The sequence below is a fragment of the Arctopsyche grandis genome, chromosome 7 (genome assembly GCF_051622035.1).
Source record: "Arctopsyche grandis isolate Sample6627 chromosome 7, ASM5162203v2, whole genome shotgun sequence".
In the NCBI taxonomy this organism is placed as follows: Eukaryota; Metazoa; Arthropoda; class Insecta; order Trichoptera; family Hydropsychidae; genus Arctopsyche; species Arctopsyche grandis.
The window spans coordinates 22,203,342-22,226,934 of NC_135361.1; the positions used below are offsets into that span (position 1 = coordinate 22,203,342).

At 30.3% G+C, this 23,593-nt stretch overlaps 1 protein-coding gene across 1 annotated transcript; it reads right to left on the reverse strand.

The window, feature by feature from the left end:
* Positions 1–1,345: 1,345 nt before the first annotated feature.
* Positions 1,346–22,094, reverse strand: LOC143914106 (uncharacterized). The gene is made up of 17 exons (XM_077434198.1): positions 21,911–22,094; positions 19,743–19,888; positions 19,229–19,480; positions 19,003–19,150; positions 16,315–16,532; positions 12,432–12,638; positions 12,222–12,360; positions 12,012–12,141; positions 6,165–6,187; positions 5,411–5,562; positions 5,086–5,334; positions 4,589–4,736; positions 3,302–3,519; positions 3,160–3,222; positions 2,886–3,089; positions 2,665–2,806; positions 1,346–2,595 (listed from the first exon to the last, which is right to left on the reverse strand). The coding sequence occupies exons 1-17, from the start codon at positions 21,927–21,929 to the stop codon at positions 2,465–2,467; spliced, it is 2,589 nt and encodes an 862-aa protein (XP_077290324.1). The 5' UTR covers positions 21,930–22,094; the 3' UTR covers positions 1,346–2,464.
* Positions 22,095–23,593: the final 1,499 nt, after the last annotated feature.

The window sequence follows — 23,593 nt, forward strand, 5'->3', positions numbered from 1 at the left end:
ATATATTTATTTTCGACCCCCTCCCCCCTTAAAAAATATATACAATTGGCCGGCTCTAAAATTCAAAACCAAAAGATTTGACGACGTAATCTCTTACTTTGTATAATGTAATCCTAATTGTAATTTGGAGTTTGAGAAAGACGAGGACGTTATGTCGAAGTGTTTCGACCAAATCGATGAATAATTTATCGAAAAAGACAGTATTTTTTGAATCTTTAAATGTTTTAGCATAAAATTAGTGGTTTTTTATTAGAGATGAAATGAATCTGATCACCCGTTTGCTATATAAAAAATATATATTATACTCATATACATACATACATACAATGTGTAACATTAAGTGAGAAAGACAGGCTCCAATTCTACACCATTTATGATCGGGCTAAATTAAAATTGCATTCCCTTTATTAAAAAATTAAATTAGTCCTCGTAGGTAAACATGTAATGGTAACTTGAAGGATTTGTCATCAACATACATATCTATTCTACAATTCTGAAGTATAAATATGCATATCGTACTAGCGGTGATATAAAAACATATCATATTTTAAAAAAAAGGGAGATCAATAATCGTCCAATACTTATTAAATTTATACTTTCTATGCAACTCTATTGATATACTATTACTTTTACTGTGAAAAACTTGTATACTTTTCAACTTTTCATATTATTATTATAAAAAATTATATAATAAATCAATAAATAAGTCATTTCACTTGGTTATTCTTTTAGGGGCCAAAAGAATATTTATTTGAAATGACAAATTAAATTCATAATATGATATATATATATATATATATATATATATATATATATATTTATATATATATATATATATATATATATATATATATATATATATATATATATTATATTGTAAAATTATTGCAATGGCACTACCTGACACTGACACAACTGACACCCTAAAGCGCTTTGTTTGCCATTGTTTTAAATTTTACAAATAAATAAACACAACCCCTAATATTGTTCTATTTGTGAGATATATTTATAAATGTTTTCAATCTAAATGTTTATTTGCCTATATTATTATGTTTTTTTTATGCATACATATGTATTTATTTGCAAGTTTAATTTCTTCATATAAATATGGAGATAATTTTGGCTTCGATTTCAACGAATGTGTTACTTTTGGTCTTTATACAATATATATATGTATACATATATATACATACATATCATAAATTCTTATAAATTGATAGTTAGCTTAAGTAGCATTAGTAAATGTATGTTTATATGAATGCATGCATATTTGTGTGTGCATTTGTGAATATGCACATTCATGCTAAAAATTATACATATCATATTAAATTGAAATAAATATAATTATATTTGAGATAAATATTTATTGTAAGTTAAAAATATTACAATTGTCACATTATCGTTTTGTTTTTTTGGAAAACAAAGAAAAAGCAAATTGTGATTGAACAAGTGTATTTGTAGATTAATTATATGATGGAAAAAATTAGGTTGCTCATATTATATGATATATATTTATGATAAAATAGCTTTTTTTCTCTTCTTAAATAGGCTTTGCAATTATGTGGATTTCTTTGTTAATTTATTATGAAAATGTGATTTTCAATGCCAAAAAAACATACATATCAAGTCGATCTATTTTAATTATTTTTTTATCAATATCTTTGTCATGTGTGTATCATGAGTAGTATTTTTAACAAAAAAAAAATGTATTTTAAACAAAAAGTAATTATAAACAGAACACAAAAACCATAATATCTAATATTATGTACGACATGGAGAATTATATTTAATAAATGAATTGTAAAAGAATTAATTTGTGTTTTATTACTGATTTTGTCATTTGCATATTTATTTATTTTGATGTAATGTTTTACTGCCTTCTTGAGAAATAAACCAAAACTAATATTGGATAGTGAAATATGAAACCGGGGACGGCTTAAGGCGGTCGAAGAACTTGCCCGTTAAGTCCTATCAATCTTCTTTTTAAATCTTGAATCTCTCCACTTCATTCATAATTCATCATGGTTGAAACGTGTAACTTTTTTGACAACATAACATCTATCTATTTGCTTTGATGTTATCATACAGCAATTGCTATACATGAGACTGCGTATAAAAATACATATCAATACAATATGTACATATAAATATGTATAACAAATTATTTATCACATCAAACTCATAATATTTCATCAATATGAAAATATTTTCTGCGTTTGATGTAAATTCCTACGGGAAAACGTTTCGGCAAATTGAATGTTCCTGTTCTCAAATTCAACTGCCGTCATACACACAAAATGAATATGAAATGCTGGAAAGGTAAATATGCAAAGCCACAGCAGAATATTGCATAATAAACACAATTCTAAAAAAATATATATTGCAGGAAATCTCTGAAAGTTTTCGATTAAATAAATAGATACTTATAGTTATTTTTTTGTATTATCTATATATTTGTAGACTCTTAATGCAAATAAGGTTTTCTATAAGTTCCACTAAATACAATCGAATTTGTTGATTTCTCGACGATCATAAACATGAATGGTCTGTCTAATTTCAGTTTTCCAGGTGTTATACGGTCAACCAGCATCCCAACTGAAATTTAAAATAAATTCAACAACCATTGCAAAAATAACCAATTAAAATCAACGCTATTAGGCTCACTTGTGGCTGCTGAAGCTACAGTTCCATCTTCGGTCACATCTATAAAAGCTTTGTGGGAAACTTTAGATAGATACAATTCTTTATTAGATGCTATTCCAGAAAAATTAGCTAGTACGGGATCAAAAGCTGTAACTATACCCATCTGAAATACATATATAACACATTATTCAGTATTTTACATTATAAATGCATAGAACCTTTAAGAGGGGTAAGACACTTACTCCTTGCAATATTTTCTTCATGGATAGATCTGAAGAGATCTTGAAACGAGGCATATAAACTTCCAATTGATCTGTATTCTTCAGAAGATCATTATCCATAATAGCGAATAAATTCTTTATTGAAGTGTTGCTCAATTTGGTTAAAACGTGATCCAACGATACGTCCAACGGCACAACCAGTACCATGGAAAATCTAGACTTTTGCTAAATCCAAAGTGAACATTAAATGGTTATATTATATAATATGTACGTTGAATATATTTAATATATTTACTGTAGTTTTTGCTTTTTCTCCATTACACTCGGGCATTATATCGTAGAAATCGTTGCAGTTCACCTGTAATTTATTATGAATTAACTATTTTCTATTTATGTATTAGATTTTATTACATATAATTTTGATATATTGTCATTACTTCTCCATAAGGCAATTCAACAATATCGCATCCTAAATTTTTGAAATATTTCTGAGCAAAGGGACCACTTTGATACATCATGTTGACTTTTCCTATTTCGCGATTTTTATCATCGAAGAAGGGTTCTTCTTTGGTTAATTCTTTTTTGAAAGGGAAAGTCCACCCGCCTTTGAAGAAAATCGTGTTGGAAAGAAACATACTTGCAGTAATCAAATCCTCTGAAAAGTGAAATATGAAAGTTTGAATTTTTTTAAGATTATCTAAAAATTATTGTTGTGCCCAATGGAATATCATCGCATGGGTTATGGCACATTAAGCTATTAATTAAAAAAAAACTTAAATAAATATGTATGTCGGTTTTGTGTTCGATCCGCATGCGGTCAAATTTTTTTCAAATATATTTAATTTAATATTTATATTTAATTATTTAGTATAAAAAAAATGGAAAAACTACCCATCTACCTACCTACATATAAACAATATAAAACACCAATAGGAAAATTAATTAAGTATTAATTAAATAAATTTTCAATAGATGGCGCTAAATTGTAAGAGACTAATTTGCCGAGAAGAAACATTGGTAGAAAACAGTATATATAGAAGTTTTTTGTTGATTTGTTATTATGTTCGTATTATATTTTGTTGGCAGTGTTTTTACATATGTATGTATATCGAATCGAAACGACTATTATAGTACGGCGAGCGATATATTACACAGACACACAGACATACAGAATAGCGCTATTATATATATGATAATATACATTTTAAATTTGCCATTTTCTCATAAATCAAGAAAATTTTATAGTAAAGTACAAGAATTGTAAATAGGTTTTTGAGCTCTTTTTCCTATTACGCTGTACATATTAACATTATAATAATATAATAGTATGATTACTAACAAAAATAATTTAAAATTGTAAAATAGAAAATGATCAGTAGATCAGTAGCTATTAAAATAGATATAAGATTTATTGTGAACATAATTTAGTAATAATAAAAAGCATTTAAAAATCAAATAGTAAAGTACATATACCAGGTTAATAAAAATGGATTTTTGTTTATTTGCAGATTTTATTTTTTCATTCATCAATTAAATTAAATTAAAAAAATAAATTTAGAATCATTAAATTAGAATCATTTTCTATAAAATTTTCGTATATTTTTTAATTATCTGTCTCTTACTAGCCTGGACAACGATAGGCAATTTGATTAACAGATTTTGAAAGTAAAGTTACTTATATTACTGTAGTATTATGATATAAGCGCATATGATATTGATCTTACCTTTCTTGAAAGCATCAGTAATTTTGCCATGGGTCGCATTTGAGATCACTTGATTCATGTGAATAAGAGACGCTGGATCGTTGAAGTTTAATAAGGAAATTCGTGTTTTGTATAAATTTTTCACCAAAGTTGAGTAGTTTGTATTTATCTACAAGAAACGGATAACTAACAGTTATTTAAATGTAAGCATTGTGAAGAGTGATTTAATGTATTGTGACCAATCTCGTCACAATACACATGCCTTCGGAATTTTTCAAGGTTCTAAATTCACAATGAATGTTATAAAAAACACTTATTTTTATATATCATAATTTTCATCACTATATATAATACATATGTATGTATGTGTTTTTTTTAGCCTTGACATCATTATCAACATAATAAATTGTCTCTATCGAGGAACAAAGTTTTTCTTTTGTGTGCGTTAAATTAACAATATGATAAAATTTTATAAAAATAAACATTAGTTTCATTTAATGTTGAATTTTGATAATCACCTGTAATTCGTGAGTGCCGAATATCTCATTGTCAACCTCCAACCTAATACCAGTCACTTCACTACTTATAATTTTTTCAATATTTTTGTAGGCCTCCCTCATTCCACTTCTATCTTTCAGGTGGTTTAAAGTATTAGAAAACTCTTTAAATGTATCACCATAGGCACCATCAGACATCAATGTTAACAATGTCCAAATCGAAAATGGACTTACAATAGTATTCTGATCTCCACTTTCGAATACCGTGCTCTACAAAAATTGTTTCTTATTTAAAATCAAACATATGTTATTTTTTAAGCTGTTGGTTAAGGTATAATATGATTACCTGCAATAGTGAAATAGAAAATTGATCAATGCTTTCACTGAGATTTGACTCATTGATATTGCTGACTTGTTCAGTATTGGTTCTATACTTTACTTGACTACGATATGCAGTAATGACACTCAGCAAGCATAAGACGATTACTAGTTTTAACACTGAAATTCAAAAAATACAATGTATTATTATCTCATGAAGACGTATGAATTTTAATTGACTATTCGCATCGGTAAAAAGGACACATTTACTTAACATTTACATACAATAAATATCTGTATTGATGTATCCAATATATTATAACATAAGGTTTATAGAATTATTGGTGACTAATGCAGTTTCAATAAATTTAAATCCTTCCGAATAGAATAAATAAAATATGCCTTCATGTGATGACAACAATGTACTCAATCAAAGATTCATTTCTTAAGTATGAATTAAATCAAAATTGGGAATATATACATAGATATGTACATATAAAAATAAATACATATGTATGAATTGCGTCCAAAATTCAAGATGTGAGAATAATATTTATAATTGCTTCACCATTCGGAGAGGTTGGTTTTCCCCAAGATAAAAACCAGTTTTTATCAAACCACACTACGTCGGAATTGAAAACAAGATGATTTGTTATTATCGTGTAAATTAATAAGCGCTTCAGACACAGGTCACCAAGATTGAACGTAGAAAATTGTTTATTTATTTAAATAAATATTTATTTTAAAGTCTTTGTACTACGGAAAAAAAGTTTAATCGTTACTCAGTACTAACGGTTGCAGTTTACTATTGCCAGAAATAGTTATTGTATTACCATGTTATAAAAAGTAATTTTTAAACACATAGTATCAGAATGTTGGTGCAATCAATATCTAATATAGAAGAAGGCAGGTGAAAAATAAGTTTAGTATCACTTTTAAGTATGCGTATAGTTTTAGTTTATAATTTATGTGTGTATATTCTTCGATCGTATAAATGCATGATTACATCACAAACATATACATACATACATGATTAATTGTAGTCGGATGTGTGGTTGATTGTAATCAACATATGTAATTGAATTTTGTGAGATTTGACGATTTCTCGGTAGTATGAAATACTAGTATTGTACCCGAAGAAATATCATCGCAAGGGTGTTGGCATATTAGGATATAAAAAAAATAGACAGCAGCATAGCTCGGTCGTTAAGCTTCTGCTTAGCATCGTGGGGTGCCGCGTTCGATCCCAGGCCGGGCCTCGAGTGAAAATTAATTTTTCAGAGTATGCTGTTGGTCAGACCTGGATTTGTGACTCCAGGTTGATCGTTTCCTATCGGAGTATGCCAATTTTCTCTGATTTCATTGTTGAAACGGTTCCCGGTAAAAATTGGCTAAAATCCTTCCTATATATACAATATGTCACCAATAATTTTTGTTTGATTAATGTGCAATAAATAATTTAATATGAAAAAAAGGTAAGAACTATCTACCAACCTATGTACATATAAACAATATAAAACACCAATAGAAAAATTAATTACAATTCACCACATCTATGTATGTATTTGTAATTCAATCGCGCAGTTAGACGATCTATCTGGGAATATACAGATATGTATATATAAATTTTAACAACCCTCTTCTCTCATTTTCCCAACAAAAACCATTAATTTATTCTACAGGTACGTGTCTTGAATCTAGATATTTTATTTTAGTGCGGTTAGAGCTCAGTATAGACTGAGTATGTATGTATGTAGATGCAACTGTGAATTTTAATTTTGCACATCACAATCAACGGGTCTATTGCACAAACAAACATTTTTCATCGATTGCGTCATAGTGTATTTATTGTAATACATAATTGTACGAAAATATCAGTTTGGCCCACTATTTTTGTAATGATAACTTCATAATACATTATCTCAATTTTGTATGTAATGCTGTTTATAATTAATGATATGTATGAATATTATCAAAACAATAATTCTTTACAATACATAATTCAATTAAATTAAACGTACATATATGTATGTGTAGTTTTACCTAATGGAATTAACCGACGTTAGCAAATTTAGGACAAGCAAGATGTATTTTGAATCTTTTTTGTATAATACAAAAGCAACAAACTACATACATAATTGAATAGGTTTTTGAGCTATTTTTCCTATTATGGTGTACATTAACATTAGAATAATATAATACTATGATTACTAACCAAATAAAATAAAATTGTAAAATAGAAAATGATCAGTAGATCAGTAGCTATCAAAATAGATATAAGATATATTGTGAACATAATTTCGTAATAATAAAAAGCATTTAAAAATCAAAATCAAACATACATAATTAAATGTAATGATAGTAAACAATAGAATATTGTTTCTGCTGCTACAAATTACTCAATTTTAAAATGTACGAAAAACAAAAGTAAAACTATGATGTATAATCTAAATTTTACACACATATTTAAAATGCATTTTCATATACATAAGTAAACTGTTCAAGGGCAATGCATCTGAGAAGTCACAAACCTGTTGTGGCCATGTCGATGTCGTTGTCCGATTCAAATTAAAATATACTGAAGGAAAGAGCGACTAGACCGCAATCGAATCACCGAAAGCCACTACTGCGAGTAGATTTTGATAAAATAAATAATCTTTTAAATTATTTATTATGTTGTAGCTCAGTATATGTATGTTACATGCGACCGAATATGCACGTAGACAAACCACGACAGTTTGCCAGTGACAATTCGACTGCTTCAGTTGGTCTGGTCAAACTCAGCATAAACTTGTTTACCACCTCCATGGACAACCAGATTATTAATAGCGCCGTGTTTCCCCATAAAACAATGCACACAAATTCAGACACCTTTCTCAGAATTAAAGAGGTCTCTGTTTCTCTTTTCCTCTCTCATGTGAGAGAGACCAACATGGGAAAAGAATTTGTCCATACTTGCATCGGTACATACATACATACATATATGTATGTACTATACTTTACATATTACATAGTAAATTATACTGGATGTTTCGCTTTTTTTTTCAAACGGTGGCGTTTTCCTAATATACTTACAGATCTAGTAAAAAAATGTAAAATTCCGTAAAAAAAATGCTATTATCGTTTTACTACCATGCTTTTCAGTATATGGTTTTTCATTAGGATTTTAAAAAACCATATTTTTTAATTTATTTACTATAAACACTAACAGTTTTTGGAATAAAATAGTTACTATTTTGAAATACTATGTCAAATAGGTATTAATTACATTTTTATTCTTGGCTTACGAACGTATTGTGGACAATGATAATAACACTGTTCAACACGAAAAATGGTTCAGAGACGAGATATGACTTTTTTTATAGATCTATGCCCAGTAAACACGAATCTGGTAATAAAAATGTTGATTGGCTCGAGATTCGGAGATATATGTGTTTTTTAAATCGCGCGATTTTTCTATATCTTGTTCGGTCGATGCCTCAAAATCTGTCAATTTCCTGTTCAAAATGAATATTGAAATCTATAGTCTGGTATTTTATATTTCATTTGTAGTACTTTTCAGCTTTCAAATCTCTCTAAGTAGTCGTCCAGTTCAAAACAAAAGTCAAAAGTACGTATTTTCACTTGGGATTTTTTCACACTGTTAATACTATTTCATATTGAGTTTTTTCTATTGAAACATGTTTATTGGGATAGTGTTCTGGCCACACTGTTTTTTGTTTTCGTTTAAATGGGTTAATTGGAATTGTGCTGAATTTTAAATCGGTAAAATTGCGAGCTAAAAACTCGTACTAGTACTTACTCGTATTTGCACGAATCTGAATTGAATTAATAGGAATAATTCGTCAAAAAAGTCGTCAATTTGTCGAACAATGTAATTTGTTAGTTGTAAATTTTGGTAGCAAAGGCCTATTTCGGAGCCCCCAAGATTCGAGAGCACCAAGCGCGCGCTTATTTTCAATGTATGATAAACCGCCGCTGTATATACATATATATACATATGTATATATAAAGTATTTATAAATGCAGTTTTACGCTTTTCTGCATCATGTTTGCATCAAAATGTGGAAATTTCTTGAAGCTGCTGTTTAAAATTGAATTTCCTGAAAAACTGCCGCCTCGAGATATTACCATCTTATGAAAATTATGCAATTAGAAAGAAATTAATTATACATTCATCTGAAACACATTTCATTCGTTAAATTTATTGACGGTAAGTATTAATTTATTCATGGAGCAAATGTATAAATTAACTTTATCCATCGGCGTGTCTCGTTTCCACCGCACAATAATAGTATGAAGTTTTACGTGAAGTGCAAAGTTTGCATCTCGGAAGGGAAGAGCGGAAAAGCAACTTTCTTACAGTTTTAATCATGTGGATTGCTATTGGTTGGCAAAACTTATTTTATTCAGATAGTAGGATAACAAAATATTTCAAATATATACATATGTACATAGGTATACTGAGGAATCATGTATTCAACTATGTATTGGTAATACTGTGAAGCAACCAGTATTTCATCTTGTTAGACCCTGGCTAATTTTTTTATTTTTGCAAATTTAATAAAATTCATTGTGGTTATAAAAAATATTTAAATAATCAAACTCAGTGTTTCTTTGTTAAAAAGTTACATATTTTGCCGATAAACGCCGATCCTTACATGTCCTGAACATTAACATAAACACTGACCAACAGGGCACATCTATCTTTATTAAATACATTCAACTACAGACACAATCTTACTTCACCCAGACACATTATCCCACAAATAACTTACAACCATCTAAACTAGATCTTGTCCTCGTCGAAACCTGAGGAAATCCTCAAGCACAGTTGGGATTGCGTGAGAGCTTACTGGCAAGAGTTCAAATCATACATAAATGACCGCACTATCCTAACATCTACCACACTCAATACATATATTGACAGCTCCATAACACATCTGACGGAATCCATAACTCAATCCAAACACCTTCACATACCTAAGACATAATTCATCAAACACAAACCAGAGATAACTGACTTTGTTGCAAATCTAATAAAAAGTAAAAATAAACTCCGTAAAACTTGGCAAATATCAAAAAATCCAGAATTAAAAACATTAATTAATAAGCTCACATATCAAATTAAAATTAGAATCAAACCCAATATTTAATCGCCACAGTTCTTTATCAACTCAAAATAAAATAATATAACAATTATAATAATTTTGAATCGGTGACCATACACGAAAATAAGGAAGCAGCTCAATCAGTAGATAAAAAATGACGGTGTGATAACAAAATGCCACTTCTGCTAATGTTAATGCTTCCTCTTCTTTGCTGAACATCGTGGTCCACAAATATTGACGCCAAATTACCTTCAATCTCTGTCGTCTGATCACCTCTCAATAGGGTTGCCAAGTGTCATGGACAAAAAACGAAAACATTTCATCCTTCTGCCGTACACTCATACTTTCTTCAGCTGCTCAACGACCATTCGGTATTCATTATTTTCCACAAAATCCTCTTGGATACCATTAGAGAAGTTATTTTGTATTTCTCCAAAGCATTCATCTCAACAATTCAGCATTTTCATTCATATCGTACATACACATGTATATACCTATATATCCAGTGGTGTAGTGCTAAATAAAAAAGAACCAGGTCGGTGATTAATTTTTTCTACCCCCCCCCCCCGTTTTTTTCTTTTCCAAAAAAAAAATTGTGTCATAATATTGGTAGTCCAAATATTAAAAAAAAAAATCAAATAATAATTAACAAATATTCTTACTTGTTGAAATTATGATGTATTTTTTTATATTTTATAAAAACTTCCATAATGCATCCTCTTCAACATCTATGCAAAACCCGTGTTTGTGTGTCAACAGCAACACTTGTTTTAGCAATTTTAAAACCATGTATGTACATACATACATATGTCAAAAAACTATCAAATTTTAACATATTTAACATATGACTATTCCTTTAAGCTGAGTTCCCTCAGTTTTATCTATCCTCAAGTGCGTATGGTCAATAGTTCAAATAATATTTTCTTTCGAAGGTTGGGTGGTTTTAGATAAAAAAGCCAATACATTTCATTAAACGTCCTTTAAGTTTTGAATGTGCTCAGATCACTATTTGATTGTGGTCATCGAGTGTTACATAGAACGAGAGTCTGCTAACAATATTTGGAATACAACATTTTATGTGAAATTTTAGTCAAAATACTTTTTTAATTGTACTCGAAAAACAATGTTTATATCAATCAAAGTGCCAGGGCAGCGACCTGGCCCGACTACACAACTGTATATATCCTCTGCCTCGATTAAATATTTCACTTACATGTATACGCCTACATACATACATACATATGTATATCCATCTTGCGATTTCTTATCACAAACAGTTTTGATAAATAAATTTGCAATGAACACCAAAATATTTTATTAAAAACAAATACGTACAAATACAAAATATATCAAATATATTGTAAAATATAAATACACATAAATATAAAATATATCCATTCAAATTATGACGTCTATAAATATAATTATTTTTTGTTCAAAACATCACTGTCCTATTTCTTTTTCAAAACACTCAAGCTGTTCACTCTTCGTAGGAAAAGCGCACTGTTGGCACAAAACTAATACAAAGATGGTTTGTAATAATTTCCGGCAAGTATTATTAACTTTTTTGTGTTTTCATAAATAAAATACAGGAACGGTTTGTTGGCTTTGAACATTAACGGCTTAATGCGATGTGAAAGCTCACCATCTAATTGAAAAAAATACAAAAACCGTTATAACAAAATTTTTAAATGAAGTATCGTGTTCTTTGAGTTAATTATATCGCACCTGTTACATTAGTTTCGGTATTGCCTTCTTCGGTCACTTCAATTGAAACCTTGTGAAGGACCTTCGATAAGAAAAGGGTATCGTTTGTAATACCCGATAAGTCTGCATACGAAGCATCGAAAACATCTTGTATACCCATCTATTTAATATAATTTCATTTTTTAAATACACATTTCCAAAAAAATTTACATTCAAAATATTGGTACTAACGTTAAAAAGAATTTGGTTGAGAACAAAATCAGTATCGATCTTGAATCTGGGTAAATATACATCCACTTCATTATCTTCATATTCCGAAGCAGCTTCTTTCAAAGCATTCAGTAAATCGGCCATCGGAATTTTAGTGAATTTTAGGCACAATTCCATCAGCGAAACTCCGTCATACGGAATCATCACAATCATTGAAAGTCTGCGTTCCTAAAAATATTGAATATCAAAAAGAGAAAGATGTACGATCAATGTGTTTTTATCAGTTATGACTAAGGTTCGGCGCGACCCAGTGCTATTTAGACAAAAAATGGGTTAATTATTGTCTATTACAATGGCCAACCTTTTTTTGTTTGCTATATTATAGCTTTGTATATCATTGTAATAGACGATGGTGAACCCATTATTTGGCTAAATAGCACTGGCTCGCACCGATCTCTAGTTATGACTAAGCTTTGGTGCGACCCTGCGCACCATTGTTAATTTTTATGGTGAACCTTTTTTTTTGCTGTCTAGCTTTGTAGTTTGCCCTCTTTCCTGAAAATTGCCCCAAAACTCCCATTTTTTTTTTCGAAAAGCACGCTCTACCATCCGAAACGACAACTCAGCACCGACCTTTCGGCGCCGACAACTCGGCGCACCAACAACTCAGCTCACGACAACTCAGCGCACGACATCTCAGCGGACGACAATTCAGCGCACGGACTATTCAGCGCACCGACAATTCAGCGCAAAATCAATTTTTTCAATAAGTTTTAAATGCGTTTTCGAAAATAATTACTCTATTGCAGGCCTGGGCAAACCGCGACCCGCCAAGTATTTTGGTGTGGCCCGCGAATTCATAAAAGTTTACTTTTTTCTGATCTAAAATTTTTTTGTTGATTTGTTAAATGTTTTATCGTTTCTGACATAAGATACAATTCGAATTTGGGTCAAACTAGATTACAAACTTTAATGAGCAATTATCATCAATATTAGAATCGATCACATGGTACTCGATGGCTCTCGACTAGAGGTTGTCATTTCTCGACAATTTTTGACTCTCGAGATTCGAGAATCTCATTTTCTCGGAATATTTGAATCTCGAGATTTAAGAATCTCGTTTTTTCGGAATATTTGAATCTCGAGAAATCGAGATTTTTTTTTTTTGTTTCTCGAGATTCTCGAGAATTCTCGAGAATTCTCGAGAATTTTTTTTTAATATAATTCATCGATTTTTTTAGCATATAAAATCTAAAACATACAAAAATCAGAAGTCTACATATGTATATGTATTATATTAGGGGTTTATAACATTACTAAATACATGACGATAGAAAGACATAGAGAGATACAATAGAAAAAAAGTGAAATCATATTTAAAAAAATATTATAAAATAAGGCATGAAAAGAAAAATATACAATTTAAATATATAATTTAAAATAGTAAAAATAACAGTTACAAAGTAACATGTTACAAAGAATTTTATAAAATTCCTAGCGTTGCCACCCGGCTTTAGCCGTGTTTTTGTGACCAAAAGATAACATACTGATTTAAAATAAAAATACTGGACATGCCGGACGAATAATAAAAATTATGACCATCTATGCATATTTAAATACTGACCTTAAATTTAATATCTCAGAAACCAATACACAAATACATAAATAATAAATCAATCATCTTTTATGTGTGTCGTATTGTCAGTGAAAATATATTTTCTCTGGCGTTTTAGTGAAATCATAACCGACTGCTTTCCCATTAGTGACTAGTATATGTATATGTAGGTTAGAGCGAAAGCATATTTCAAGTGAAAATATATTTTCACTAGTAAAAATATATTTTCATCAATTCAAGCAGTGAAAATGTATCAAACAATTAATTTACAACGTACTACCACCCCTAACAACCCAATCTTAAATGAATAGGGCCAACCCTAACGTAACCTAACCTAATCTAACCCTTAAATAATATCAACCCTAACAACCTAATCTTAAATGAATAAAACCAGCCCTGAAAATATAACTGGCTATGATTTCACTGAAATGTCAGTGAAAATATATTTTCACTGCTGTTATAATTTCACTGTGACATATATGTACATACATATGTAACTTATATATGCGATTTCGCTGTAAAATGTGCATATGTCTATACATATGTACATATATGATTACCGATGACCATCTATACATATTAAAATACTTACGAGTTAATAAGAATATAAATCAGTTGAACAAAAACGTGTAGTGATAAATTAAAAATATTCTCGATATTTTAGAGATTGTAATAAACGATTTCTCGAGAAACAAGAATCTCGAATTTTCTTAATAAAATATTTTCGAGAAATGAGAATCTCGAAATTTCACAATAAAATATTCTCGAGAAACGAGAATCAAAATTTCTCGAGATTTCTCTATCACAACCTCTACTCTCGACGAAAGTAATGATCGAAAAGATACCGCACAGTTATTAATTTATTTTCATACGCGGATGTAACTCTTAATTTGAAATTATTGAAGAGCTTTTGTCATTGGAATCATTTAGAGATCAAATTTTATCCAGGATAAAATTTGCGAAAATTGTCCTGATTACAATTTAATTATAATACATTGCATTATACATCTACAAGTATTGTACAAAAATGTGTTAAAAGTTGAACATGTGACATCTTGTATTATTAAACTTGTAAATTTAATACGATCGATTCATTGCTTTTCTTCATGATATTGAATCTGAGTTCACAGATATTATTTATCATAATCATATTCGATGGCTTAGCCTAGGAAAACTACTTCGGCGAGTATGGGATACAAAAGAAGAAATCGTTCAATTTTTAAAAATATTATCGACTTTCCCGAATTAACTGATAATGACTGGCTGTGTGATTTTGCATTTACTTTGGACATCGTGAAACATTTAAATACTTTTAACACAGTGTTCCAAGGAGAAAATTTATATGTCCATGATATGGTGAAAAGTTTGAATGGATTTAAATTAAAACTACGACTGTTTCTTCACCATTTATTTACTAAATGGGTAGACCACTTTTCAAGCATGAAATTGCTGAAGATACCAGAAAATAAATTTGAAAAATATGGTGAAATTATCAAAGATTTCGACCTTCGAAAAATTGAGATAGGTTTGGCAATTATACGAGATCAATTATAATATATATTGATAGCGTATCGACGGAGATATAAATTAAGATTATATATTTACAGTGGGATGCTGATTTAAGGGAATTACACCGTCATGAAGAAATTTGAAAAATTTTACAACGCCCTTAATACGGAAAAACTTAGAGATTTTGCACAAAAAATGCTGGTGGTTTTTTGATCAGCCTACATATGTAAACAAACATTTTCAATCATGAACATCAATAAAAATTCTTTACAATCAAGCATTAGAGATGAAAATTTAGAAGCATTTTTAAGAATTTCAACTACAAAATTTTCTGACGAATGAAACTGTTAATGATATAAAACAGTTTCATTCGTCAAATTAAATTATTTTTTTGTATGATATTTAAAAAAAATGTTTTAATTCCTTTCACGATAATGAATAATGTATATCTAAAAATAGTATTTTACTTGCGGCCCGCTGCTCATTTTTAATTTATAATGTGGCCCTTCATCCAAAAAGTTTGCCCAGGCCTGCTCTATTGAAATTGTCGGCCATATCTACATAATAATTTTATAAAATGCGAATAAATTTATTTGATACTCTTTGTGCCTTTGTGCTTTTTATCAAAAGCAAAGCCCATAATGACGATTTGCGAACCTTAGTTTAGAAACCCAGTTTTTAATTTTATGTAATACTATTGTTGTACCCGATGAAATATCATCACATAGGTTAAGGCATATTAATATATGATATTTAATATTTCCAGATGTAAACTATTACCCTGCCGTAAGGAAGTTCTACGACGTGAGCTTTGAAGTTTCGCATATTTACAAAGGTAAAAGGACCTCTTCGGTACATTAAGTTCACTTCACCGATGGCATTACCTTCGGTATCGTAAAAAGGTTCTCTTTTAGTCAAGGATGCGTTGAAAGGAAGTTCCCATTGTCCTCGGAAATATACAGCATTTGAAAGGACCACTTTGGAATTCCTTAAATCTCCTAAAAAGCACATATTAAGATTAATAATATTTTAATACATAGGATCATGGTGGAGTTTAATCTTCTGAAAAAAGCAGTGAATGAAAATGTGTACTGAGAATATTAAAAAAAAAACAAATAAAAAAATTCGCATGTGGCCGACCCATGAATTTATTCATGTATTTTAGGAATATAAGAAGTATAAAAAACAAAATTTGAAAATACGCATACATACACATCACTAAACACCGGATAGACACAGTGCTTTTTCCAGAAATTGGGGCGGTTTAGCTCTATTTACAAAGCTAGAGTCCAAAAAAAAAAACGTTCGGCGAACCTTTAACAATGCAATGAACAATACGCAGCACCCTATGGGTGTTTTTCAAGACGGCACCTTGGTTATCCGGCCCTTACACATCACACATACCGGCGATGAGAATATTTTCGATAAAAGTTTGAGTGCTAATATAGGGAAGCTTAGACACAGATTCTACTTCCGATGGACGGAAAATTATATATTGATACATAATTTTTATTTCTATTTTATATATATTTATATATATATATATATATATATATATATATATATATATATATATATATATATATATATATATATATATATATTTATATATATTGAGTGAATGCGACAGTTGTGCCTCGACCAGATAATATCTATTTATTTCGTTTTGTTCTCCAGCTACTGCGTGGTAATACGTCATGCCCGTTGTTGCTGGAACAGTTGGGACTTTATGTACCTAATAATTATGTGCGTGGTAGATATCATCATTTGATGGTTGTACCTCCTGCTCGCACAGTGCTTTTTCGAATGGCTCCTATACCAAGAGCTATTCGACTTCTCAATGAAATCGTTGCTGCTGTCCCTGAATGCGACATTTTACACCTCGGTGAGCGTAGATTACACTGTTCGACAAATGACGACTTTTTTTTGGTTTAGAGACGAGATATGACTTTTCTTATAGAATTATACCCAGTGAACACGAATCTGGTAATAAAAAAAGTTGATTGGCTCGAGATTTGGAGATATATGTGTTTTATAAATCGCGCGATTTTTCTATATCTTGGTGTTGTTCGGTCGATGTCTCAAAATCAACATTTTTTATTACCAGATTCGTGTTTACTGGGCATAGATCTATAAGAAAAATCATATCTCGTCTCTGAACCATTACTTTCTTAATTTTATCATTATTCATCATTATCATTACTTTCATTACTTTCTTAATTTTAATGAGATGTATGAGTGAAATCAACTCTCTTCCATTGGGCCTCGCAGGGATGTTTTGTATTTGTAGCTTGTTCTTATTTATCGGAACAGGCTGCAGGTGCAAGACATTCCCTTATTTTTATTTTTTCTTATTTTAAATTTTAATTACTATAAAGTTTTTATGATTGTGTTAAATTCTGTATTATTTTGTTTTTACTTTTCTTTTTTTTATTTTTTGTTTTTGCTTTTTGTTGTATCTATTATTTTTTTATTTTATTTCTTGTTTTCTCCCTCTCGTATTTTATTTTTATTTTATTATGTAGGCCAGCGGTTCCCAACCCTTTTTGACTCGCGTACCACTTGGTAGTAATTTACGCTCAATTGTACCACCATATAAAATTTATTGTATTTCATGAAATTTGTTATTGCAAGTGTAATTACATATATGTATATGGGTAGTATTTGAATTGTAAGGAATTTGAAGATAGGGTAGAACCATAGACGTAATGAATCTGTTTTGTTGAGAAATTTTGTGAAAAAGTTATTTTCACAATTATTAATTTCGGACTTTATGATATATCTCGCATCATTTTAATTAAATTTTAAAAAACTATGTTCCTCGAAACAAGCACAAGGATCACACTAAATTTATACTGTAAGGAGATTTAATTAAACAAATAAAATATATTCTACTTAGTAATTTTGTGTTTTTATTAAAACCATTAATAGAAGTATGATGAAATAATAGATAAATATATTAAATTTTGAGCATTTTATAATTGTGACTATGCAAATAACTTTTTTTCCATAAAATTTCTTACCAATTCCTTACCATGCAAATACTACATACAAACATACATATATGCCGGATTTTCGATCATCGACCGTAAATATTGACGTCGACTATGATTAATGATTAATTAAGATAATGTTTATTAATTATTTAAAAAATATTTCTATTTTTATGATCGTAAATCGTTCATTCCTGAATGTCCACCATAATTGATTTTTTTTCACGTACCACCAACCATCAACCGCGTACCACCAAGTGGTACGCGTACTACAGGTTGGGAAACGCTGATGTAGGCCATTGTGGCGCATTAGGTTCTTCCTGTAATGCCATAATGGTCAAAAAAAACTTTAAATAAATAAATAATAAACCGTTAAATATATTTTTTTTTGCTGTCCAATCCATTGAACAGATTAGGAGATAATTGAATCTAAAAACTTATAAAAAGGAGAAGAAATATAATATGAAAATAAAACCTGATTTGACAATTTGACTGATCTTTCCCCGAGTTGCTGTAACAACAGCATCATTGATTAATTTCGCAGCATTCGGGTCTGAGAAATTTAAGATCTTTATTTGTGTGTTGTAGTCGTTTTTCGAGAGATTCAAATATTCATTCGATATCTAGAAAATATAAATAGAATAAAAGGCATGATAATTGCAAGATATTTATAATTTCAGGCGGTTATGTACAAAGATTACACTGACGTTCTTGTCTACAAAGAAGGAGTTGACTGCTGCCAATTCGACAGCTGTCGTGTTATCTGTGAAAGCTTTCTCTATCACTTTGTAAGCATCTCTAAGAATCTGTTTGTTATTTTGAGGATGTCTCAAGCATGTAGACAACTGAAAATGTGTATTATCCTTGGCACCTTCCGTTAAGACTGTCAACATCATCCATACTGACAGTGGGCATACAACAAAATTTTCATATCCAACGTCTATGGGTGGGCGCTGGAAACGATAAAATCACATTTACTATATATGTACATTGAAGTGTGTATCGTATATCGTGCACTTACTATATACAATATTTTTTTTAACTATCGATTGTTCACATATTAATGACTCACTAATTCACTAGTTCTCAAACAAATCTAACCTAAATATGCGTTGATAGTTTAACTTACTATTTTATGGGAAGTATTGACTTCAAACATAGTCTACAAAATATACAAAAGCTAGATATATCAAAAACAAAATTATAAATATATACCAGCCAAAGGGTCAACGAGAATTTTTCTATTCCTATAGTCAAATTATTTAATGTTTCCAAATCCAATTCTTGTTGCAGGCGGGTAGTTTGTTGACTGTCACCAAATATCGTTAGTCCCAATATGAGAACCGCAAATAGCAAGAAACCTTAAAAAATAAATCAAAAATCCGACATATACAATACAAATACGACATTAGAAATATGTTCGAAAACAAAGTCGCACTTTTCAATAGATTAATTTCATAGCATAAATTTTATTACATTTTAGGCAAAGGTACCCAACCTTTTTGAGGTTGGGAGCTACGTTTCTTCTAAATTTTCATGGCGATCGACTTGTTATAAGAACCGTACATTTTTTTGGTTTTTTTAGTTCTTAAAAGTTAAAAATATTCATTTTAAAAAAACAAAATATCAAAATAATTTTGTAATTTTCGTGATTATTTTTTTTTCATTCATTTAAGGCAAGGATACCCAAAGGATACAAGGGTACTAAAATGGTACAATTAAAAATGTTCTGATTTCAGGCAATAACTCTCGAAACCTAAAAAAAAAACATATCCTTTGCTCTACCCACCTTCAATGAGAATTAGCAAATGTGTCTCAACTTCTTTCAAAATAATTTCATATTTTCTTCTCTGAAATTTTTTTCATCTAAAAGAATAATTTATTTTTTATGTTTTATTTAATATATAGAAATCATAATTATTTTCAAAATTCACAAATTTAATTATTGAGATCGACCGGTTGGGAACCCTGAATTTAAAGTATCTCGGTACGTATGTATTTCTGTCAGTGAACCAGACAATCATATTGTTGAGTGGACGTGAAGAGGGGGCTTCCAGAATCGGAGAGAAAGACGCAGGAAGTTGTAGAATTCGTTTATTCGTCTGCTCTCGTCGGCGCTCCAGGACGGAATGGTTTCCAAATAGAGGGCGCCCCATATTTATAGATGTTTGGGCTCAACAACTATTGGTCAATGAGTCAGACGATCCCATTGGCCGTTGCATACGGCTCATTCATTCGTAGAGGCCATTTTGGCGGGAACGAGAGATCAGGTGATCTGCGCTAGTAAACCATCGGTCCACAAGCGCCACCGACCTAATCTCTACGTTATAATATTATATATGTATCCACATGTACATACATACAATGTTCTACCAATGGAAAAACCCACAGTTGAAATATACCGATGTAAAAATTACCATAAATAATGAAATATGGAAATAAAATATAAACATACTAAGACCGATTAAAACCATTTTTATTAATACATAAAATTAATCAACTGTCAAAGAAAACCGACACTTTGTGCGGACAACTGTTAATTTAATCTGTATGCACATTGCTTTTAAAATTATGTTCAATTTTCAATATTAGGTTGTGAAAAATCTGTAACATCCTACTTTAGTTGTGAGTGAATGAGAATTGTCAATCGTATCAAAACTTTACTCGAATATCCACAGTTACATAAATCAACAATAAAAATTAAAATGAAGATTATAGAAGAACGTCAAACGGGTCATCGGAAGTGTTTATTGTTTTCTCTACTTTGGTCGTTAATATGATAATCATAGTTATCATTATATGCATTTTTGTACATCTACTAAGTATCCATGACCGAAACACAATGTTCCAATTAGAATAATATTAAAATGAAAATATTATTACTACAACTGTATGCTTTTTTTTTAATCACCAGAGAGTAATATGTTTCAGGTGGATTTCACACAATAGCATTGTACTTTAGCTTACTTCTCACAAGCGAGAATACAAAGGATTGGAGAATAGCCGTGTACATCTCTAAACAAATCCGAGTCAATGAAAGATAACGTCAACAACTGTCTTGATGTGGTTGTGAAAGATGAGCTGAGGTTCAAAAGTAAGTTGATGATATTGATGATAAAATATCGGTCTCTAACTAAAGAGTAATATATTCGATATTACCTGGCAAAAGGACAACAAATTTACAGTAACTGAAGGATGCATTGTCTACGATTTAATCCACGTCTACTAGAAATGGACGCAGTTTTTCAGTTGTAATTGATGTCTTAACTAAAAGACAAACTAGAATAGTCGACTCAACATTGGGTGCGTTAAGTTTTATGAAGCAGTAGTTTCTTTAAAGTAGATTTTTTGCATAGAACTACGATTTATTGCACCATAGAAACCTGCTGATAGATTGTTCATCTTGACGATCGAAACACGGAAAGTGGTCGAATTTTAGAGGGTTTTCTTGAATGAGGAGGGTCGCAGAGGCCACGTCGAACGGTATAGATCAAATTAATAATGTACATTAGTTGTGGACGAAGCAGACAGATCACCTCTTCGTACTGGCTTGATAGTCAGACTGACGTGGAAAATTGTTTACGGCTATAAATATATTTATCTCGTCATATTATAACGACAAAGGCCCCTCTACTTTCTAATCTCAAACATTTGTACTCATAAAATTCTATTCATTGGGTCCTCACATCGCTTATTAACTTAAGAACTTATTAATTTACAAGTTTTTCTTTCAAAATTGTATTAAATTTTATAAAATAGCATAATTTATCCGAACATTTGGGTTGCTAAGCGAATTTTTCCCCACACTGCTTGAAACTGTAGCAAGTGGTGAACGTATTTTAGAACGAAACTTAGCTCCGGTCTACAATGTCACAAAAGAGACTTTCCAGTTTTGGAACTCGATCTATTGAAAATGTTATCGCTGAAAATCTTGATTTTTCAACATTAATTAAGGATTTTGCTGAAATAAATGCTCCGAAAGTTCACTTCTGAAATTTAATTTAATTTATTTATTTTTAGCTCCACCTGGGCTCGGTAAAAGGATGATAGTAACCCATTTTTAAATACCTTTTCTTATTTAATTTTTTTTTCTAGGGGCGCTTAGAAAAATTGTCCGAGGGCGCCATAGGGTCTAAGGCCGGCACTGCTCCCAAACATACGTTCTTCAGCTACTCAAAGACCATTCGGTATTCCCTACAGTTCACAAAATTCTCTTGGGCATTATTGGTATAATTAATCTCTACAATTCAACGATTTCATTCATATCATACATACATACAGATCCGTAGCAATGTTTTTGGCGCCCTTGGTAAATATTTAATTTTGCCCCCCTATTTTTTGTATTGAATTAAATTTAAAAAACATATATGAAAATAATGTTTTTTGAAAATAAAAATAAAATTGTGTAAAAAAAATTATTTATTATGTAATGATAAGAGGCGAAAATTTTTTTCAAATAAATAAAAATAAGAACGTCACGAATTAAAAATTGTTTCGAAAAGTGATACCACCATTGCTGTATTGCGTGAGGGCGGATCTAGTGTATTAACACTAGATCCGCCCTCACGCTTTATACTGGTCTCTCTTTTGGCGCATGCAAAATACATGGCGCATGCAAAATACATGGCGCATGCACAGTAGGTAGGTAGGTACCACTGCGTCGTAGGGAAAAAAACCATTTTTTTCCCAACTTCCCCGGTAGTTAAACCCGCCGCACCTCTCAGTTAGTGAAGACAAGATCTCCGACCAAAATCACACGTCAGGGTCCATCTATGTGTATTATACATCAATGGATACCAAAGGCCAAAATCTTCAAAATAATTATCTAGCAGGGTGCCTGTCAATATTCGATATGATCGCCTAGATCATTGGATGATTCCAACTGATAAACAAAATCGATGTGCACTTTGTAAAAAACATGCCACATAATGTGGTGTAAATTTGCATGAAGGATGTTTTAAAACATTTCATTTTTGTTATTTCATGTATATAAATTATATTTACAAAATTTGACTTATCTATGTACAATATTTTATAAGGTTGTTTGTGTTGAAATAAACTTTATT